The following is a 6,557-nucleotide window of genomic DNA, read 5'->3' as shown; positions in this document are numbered from 1 at the left end:
CGCTTCTTGTGACCTTGGGCAAGTCACTTTACCCTCCATTGCCTCAGGTACAAACTTACAGGCCGATACAGTACAGTGCGCTCCGTCGGGGGGGACGCACTAGCTTTACCCCTTATTCAGTAAGGGGGTAATAGCGCGTCGACAACACGCATCCAACCCCCCCGAAACTAATAGCGCCCGCAACATGCAAATGCATGTTGATGGCTCTATTAGTTATTCCCGTGCGATACAGAAAGTAAAATGTGCAGTAAAAACTGCTTTTCTTACACCCTCCGACTTAATATCATGGCGATATTGTCGGATGTCCCAAACGTTAAAAATAAAAAAAATAAAATGTTAAATCGGCCCGCGGCTCAAAAACCGGTCGCTCAATTTTGCCGGCGTCCGGTTTCTGAACCCGTGGCTGTCAGTGGGTTTGAGAACCGACGCCAGCAAAATTGAGCATCAGCTGTCAAACCCGCTGACAGCCACCGTGGGCCCTAATTTGAATAATTTTTTTTTCTGAATCACGCGCGCAGGAGAGTGGGCGCTCGCCCGCTCTCCCGCGATTTTTACTGTATCGGCCTGTTAGATTGTAAGCACTCTGGGGATAGGAAAATACCTACAGTACCTGAATGTAATCCACTTTGAAGCGCTGAAAAAAGTGCAAAAAGCGGAATATAAATCTAAATAAATAAATAGGAGATAAATCCACACTCTGCGTGTGTTATAGAAAAATAGAGGAGTGTGGCAAAAGTATAAGTCCTTATATCTTCATGGGATGAGGGCGGGGGTGCTCATAGTCGGGCTCTCCCCTAAGGTGTCCACCTTAACATATTTAATAAGAACTTTTAAAGATTCAGGAGGTCTGTTGAATAAAGATGTAAAGCTTTATGAAGATATAAGGACATATTTTTGCCAAGAAAAAAAGCTAAACCATATTACCCCTTTAAGTGCTGGCAACATTACTGAATGTTATTTTTGACATTTGCTTGACCTTAATTAAATTATTCAAACTTCTTGAAACGCCTTCCTGCTGCCAGCCGAATATCCATCCATTTTAGTAAACTGGCAAGAGAATGCAAAGTCTAAATCTTCAAGTGATCGTTCATTCTCTCCATTGACCACATTCGTTTTATTCTTTTCATGGGAACTTTTATCCCTGCTCCCCCTTCAGATTTCGGGGAGGACCACAGACTAGGAGGTGTGTAACCATCACCTTTAACAGACCTGGTACGGGAGAGCCCAACTATGGGCACATCCCCTCCCGGGGCAACACTGGAGATCTCCGTTACACACCGTCTGCTTTATACCTTGGCCACCCGCCGTAGCGGGAAGAGAGGTCCCACCCCATACATTAACATGCGGGAAAAAGCGGTTCCTGTTAGCGAGTGCTACACCAGAGCCGAGATTACAATACTAAACTAGCCTGGTACAAAAGGGGCGTGTGCGCCGGGCCAGCCTGCTCCGCTCGGCATCCGAGGGCTTTCTCCGTCCGTCCGCCCCTCCCCCCCGTCACACACACGCACATACGTACACACGCCACATTTTGATATAAACAGATCTGCCTGCCAGCCCTGCCATGCCTTAAAATAACCTTTCAGGGCTGGCGTTCTTGAAAGCCCTGCGAGCCGCAGGACGGCTCCCTGGATTTGCCCTCGCGCAGACCCCACCCTGAAGAAGGTAAGCGATGGGGGGAGGGGAGGGGCGGGGGCAGGGGCAGCCGCCTGCACTGCAGAATCTCTGAACTCTGCCAGGGCTCACCTACCCAGTCCTCTGAACATGTCCTCTGCTGACAGCATGCCACGAGCTGCTGGCTAGAGAGCGTGTACGCAGAGCACAAAACACAGACACACACACACACACTCACTACGAACTCTTGGCTAGAGGGCATGTTTACAGAGCACAAAGCACACACATAACACAAGCTCCTAGCTGGAGGTCATGTACATAGCACAACACAACACATACACTACGAGCCCACAGCTAGAGAGCACGTACGCAGAGCACAACAAACACGTACATACTACAAGCACAGCACGAACTCTCCTGCCTAGAGGGCATGTGTATAGAGCTCAAAATACACACCTGCCACAAGCTTCTAACTAGAGGGCATGTGTACAGAGCTCAAAACACACATGTACCACAAGCTCCCGGCTGGAGGTCATGTACACATACCATGTGCTCCCAGCTAGAGGGCATGTATACAGAACACAACACCCACACCCACATCATGAACTTCCAGCTAGAGGGCATGTACATGTAGCACAAAACACACACCACAAATTCTTGGCAAGAGGGCATGTAGACAGTACACAATATGCACACCATGAGGTGCTGGATAGATGATGTGTGCACAGAACACAACACACACCACAAGTTTCAAGCAGGAGAGGATGTGAACAGAGTATAACCAGCAGAACACACAAATTCACATCACAAGCTTACAGGCAAGGGGGAGTGTGCACAGAGCACAACACACATACACTATGAGCTGCTGTTTAGAGGGTATGTATGCAAAACACAATACATAGACACACCAAGAGCTCCTGGTTAGAGAGCATGTACACAGAACAAAGCAAATTCACTTATTGTGCTGCTGGCTGGATTGAGTTTGCGCAGAACACAATACACAAACCCCATGAGATGCTAGCTAGAGGACAACAAACACACACACATGAACTATAAACACATAAGGAGTGTGCACAGAACACAAAACACAAGTTGCTGGCAAACAAGGGAGAGTGTGCAGAGCACAATGCACACACACACACACATACACACACACACACACAAAACAAGCTGTTAGTGAGATGACATGCACAGAGTACAACGCACACACATACTACAAGTTGCAGGCAGGCTGGCAAGGGGGTGTGTGTGCAGTGCACAGCAGACGTGCACACATTCCACGAGCTGCAGGCAAGGAGGAGTATGTGCAAAGCACAACACATACCATCAAAAGCATTCACCGGGGTAAGAAGAATCTGGATGTCTACAGACAAACCTCTCATACTGCTCTAGGGATTGGTGTGGGGTGTGTTTTGTATCTGGGCATTAGGTGGTTGCGGGGGAAGCGGAGGTCTTTGTATGTGTTTGTTAGTGTAAAGCATGCGTGTGTATAGCTGTGTATGGGGGGGGGGGGGGTTGTGTATGTCTGGGTGTGGTGGACAGTGTGTTTCTTGATGTGTGATTATGACTGGGACATCTGAAAAGGCGATGCTTCCAGCCTATAGGGATGAGGGAAAAAGGATCCAGACACAGTATGGGGGGAAAGGGAGGATTCAGACACAGTATGGGGGGAAAGGGAGGATTCAGACACAGTAGGGAAAGAGTGTTAATTTATTTTCTCTCCTCAGGATCTGTGGCTGCTAGAGAGGCTTCCTGCTTCCCAGCGGGATGAGTTTTGGGACCTGGCTCCATGGCTTTTATATCCAGGTTGTCCCGAAGAAACTCCCAGTCCCCCAGCCGCAGGTCCCCAGAGAGCTCTTCTCCCCCTGTCCTCAGCATCTTTGAGTTGGAACGGCTGCTGTACACGGGGAAGACTGCCTGTAACCACGCTGACGAAGTATGGCCAGGGCTGTACCTGGGTGATCAGTATGTACTCAGTTTTGTGAACATCAGGGAAGGGGCATGGGAAGGGAAAAGGTGGGAGAAGTGCACTGCCTGTGTCAGGGGAAAGATGGGGGGTGGCAGGGTCATATCATGAGAGAAATGGTAGGGGGCATATGTCAGAGGAAGAGATGCAGGGCAGTCTGAGGCTTCCATAGCTATCACCCTATGCTCATATCAGCAAGAAATTTTGGCCCAGCCTTGGGTTTATAAATTCTGCCCAAGTGGTTGCTGATTCTTGTCCTGCCATGCCCAGGGTGCACTGCCCTCCCTTCTTGGGCAGCCCTCAGAGAGCACTGTGCAAGCCCACACAACACAAAATGTCAGCATAATTCAAGCTCTAGGGACTTTGGAAGCAGGTTTATTCTGTACCTGCTGTGGCTCAAATGGGAAGAGTGAAACTTGTAAGTACAATGCAAACGAGATGCTAAACATCAAGCTGGAGGGAGACAGGTGCCCTGGCAGTGAGCAGACGCCTCACCCCCACCTACCTCCCTTCTCCTTCACAGGGACATTGCCGCAGACCGTCGGGAGTTATCCCGGCTGGGAATCACCCACATCCTGAATGCTTCCCACAGCAAGTGGAGAGGAGGGGCCGAGCACTACGAGGGCATGCGGGTCACCTACCAGGGCATCGAGGCTCAGGATTCGCCCACCTTCGACATGAGCGTCCACTTCTACCCAGCAGCTGACTTCATTCACAAGGCCCTGAGAGAGCGCCACGGTAAGAGCGGGACACGGCGACGGGGATGGGGACGACTCTTCAGCCAGGGCAGAGTCTCCCACCCTCCCTTCTGACTCAGATGAATCCAGATCCGGGCCTGAATATTTCACATCCGGTTTTAGTGCTGTGGAGGAGAGGTGCTCAGGTTTGGGATTCCCATGAGATGCAACGCTTCGAGCAATTTTTAATCAGTGAAACGATACATAAATATCATTAAATAAAAAAAATATTTTCATGTCCTGAGTCGCTGACCCAGGAGTCACAGGTACAGGCACAGAGAACCCTTAGTTGCAGAGAAGTGAAGGGAAAAGCAGAGATCGACTGAGGAAGTAAATGGGGCAGACGAGGTGGGCCTTATCTGCCATCAGCTTCTTTGGAAATTGCATTAATCTGGAGCAGATGGGAGTCACATCCTGGAAAGAAACGGGAGCTTTCTGACTCCCTCTCAGGGAGCTGCAGGCTGGAAGGGTCAACCCGAAGCATCATAGAAAGGGTCTCTGGGCAGCACTGGTGGTTTCTGGTGGTTTCTGCAGAACTCTCAAAGTGATGAAGGAGCATTGGTGGAGGACAAAGAGACAACATTAAAAGCCACTGGATTAGATTCACATTGAGGAGGAAGAGAAGGGGGATATCTGCTTATTTACATTTATTCGATATCCTACCAGCCACTGTTGGTCAGTGTGACTTACATATAAAACACAAAAACAATATGAAATTATGCAAAATCACACCAGTCCAATCCAGTACACCAGAATGAGCTAATGGGGTTAGCCAAGTCATGTGACCACACACTAGCCTGGCAGTAGATGCTTCAGCTCATGTGATCTTTAACCTGTGGCAAAGTGGAGTGCCTACATTACATAGAAATGATGGCAGAAGAAGACCAAACGGCCCATCCAGTCTACCCAGCAAGCTTTCACACTTTTTTTTTTCTCATATTTATCTGTTACTCTTGGCCCTTATTAGTATCTTTTTGGTTCTAGTTCCTTCCACCCCCGCCATTGATGTAGAGAGCAGTACTGGAGCTGCATCTAAGTGAAGTATCAGGCTTAATTGGTTAGGGGTAGTAACCACCGTAACAAGCAAGCTACACCCTCGCTTATTTGTTTACCCAGACTATGCAATTCAGTTCTTGTTGGTAGTTGTCTGAATGAAAATCCTCTTATCTTCATTCCCCCCTGCCATTGAAGCAGAGAGCTATTCTGGATATGCATTGAAAGTGAAGTATCAGGCTTTTTTGGTTTGGGGTAGTAACCGCCGCAACAAGCAAGCTACTCCCCCGCTTTTTTTGTGGATGCAAATCCTTTTTCCACATTTCCTCTTGCCGTTGAAGCATAGAGCAATGTTGGAGTCGCATTAACCGTGTGTATGTTTATTGAATAAGGGTATTAATCACCAGGTAGTAGTTGTCATTCCTGCAAGCCACCCCCATGCCTCTTCTCTTCATTCACATCCTCTCTAGACTTGATGGATCCACAATGTTTATCCCACGCCCCTTTGAAATCCTTCACAGTTTTGGTCATGTGTGTCTCATGTTTTTTTTTCTCCTTCAGGGAAGATCCTGGTACACTGTGCCGTGGGGGTCAGCAGGTCAGCGACTCTGGTGCTAGCCTACCTCATGATCCACCATCACATGGCCCTGGTGGAGGCCATCAAGACTGTGAAAGACCATCGGGGCATCATCCCCAACCGGGGATTTCTGCGCCAGCTGGTGGCCCTGGATAATTCCCTGCGGCTGAAAAGGAAGATGTAACCTTGGTGGACTTTGGGAGAGCTTTTCCCTGCCCCAAGTGGAATGTTACAGCAGCACAGTTAATAATAATAATAATAATAATATATCCATCCCAGATGTAATAATTTAATCATATCCTACACAGAAGGAAGACGGTTGCAGAACTTTTATTAGGAAGTTTCCTGAAGACCCAGTTCTTGCAGGGCTGGACAAATATCCGTAGCACTGAACCATTTCTGGTCTGGTTTGTTACCATGCGTTGGGTCCTGCACGGGATAATGGTCAGCAGATGGTTGGTTTTGAGGGCAATAAACAGGAAGCAAAAATGAAACAGCAACGAGGAGAAGTGCAGTTTCTTTTGTAGCCAAAGTTTCATGAGGGAAGGAGGAAAAGATGGCCACGGTGCAAATGCAGACTGCGTTTTCTCCTCTGCTCAGGTCTCAATCCCTTCTCTGGAAGCCAGGAGTCTGTGCAATAAAGACGGTGTCTATGGATGGCACAGGGGACTAA

The 6,557-nt window shown here is 48.5% G+C and overlaps 1 protein-coding gene across 1 annotated transcript; it reads left to right on the top strand.

Annotated features, from left to right (window-relative positions):
- The first annotated feature begins 1,507 nt into the window (after window positions 1-1,507).
- Window positions 1,508-6,546, top strand: DUSP26 (dual specificity phosphatase 26). The gene is made up of 4 exons (XM_029603885.1): window positions 1,508-1,662; window positions 3,339-3,576; window positions 4,101-4,315; window positions 5,869-6,546. The coding sequence occupies exons 2-4, from the start codon at window positions 3,401-3,403 to the stop codon at window positions 6,066-6,068; spliced, it is 591 nt and encodes a 196-aa protein (XP_029459745.1). The 5' UTR covers window positions 1,508-1,662; window positions 3,339-3,400; the 3' UTR covers window positions 6,069-6,546.
- The last annotated feature ends 11 nt before the right edge of the window (window positions 6,547-6,557 follow it).

This window comes from Rhinatrema bivittatum, chromosome 5, assembly GCF_901001135.1.
Source record: "Rhinatrema bivittatum chromosome 5, aRhiBiv1.1, whole genome shotgun sequence".
NCBI lineage: Eukaryota > Metazoa > Chordata > Amphibia > Gymnophiona > Rhinatrematidae > Rhinatrema > Rhinatrema bivittatum.
This window is presented reverse-complemented; position numbering and strand designations above follow the sequence as displayed.

Coding starts and splice junctions, on each gene's coding strand:
- DUSP26 (XM_029603885.1), top strand. CDS start 3,401: ATGGCTTTTATATCCAGGTTGTCCCGAAGAAACTCCCAGTCCCCCAGC. Junction 3,577..4,100: donor GGGCTGTACCTGGGTGATCA/GTATGTACTCAG, acceptor TCTCCTTCACAG/GGACATTGCCGCAGACCGTC. Junction 4,316..5,868: donor GGCCCTGAGAGAGCGCCACG/GTAAGAGCGGGA, acceptor TTTCTCCTTCAG/GGAAGATCCTGGTACACTGT.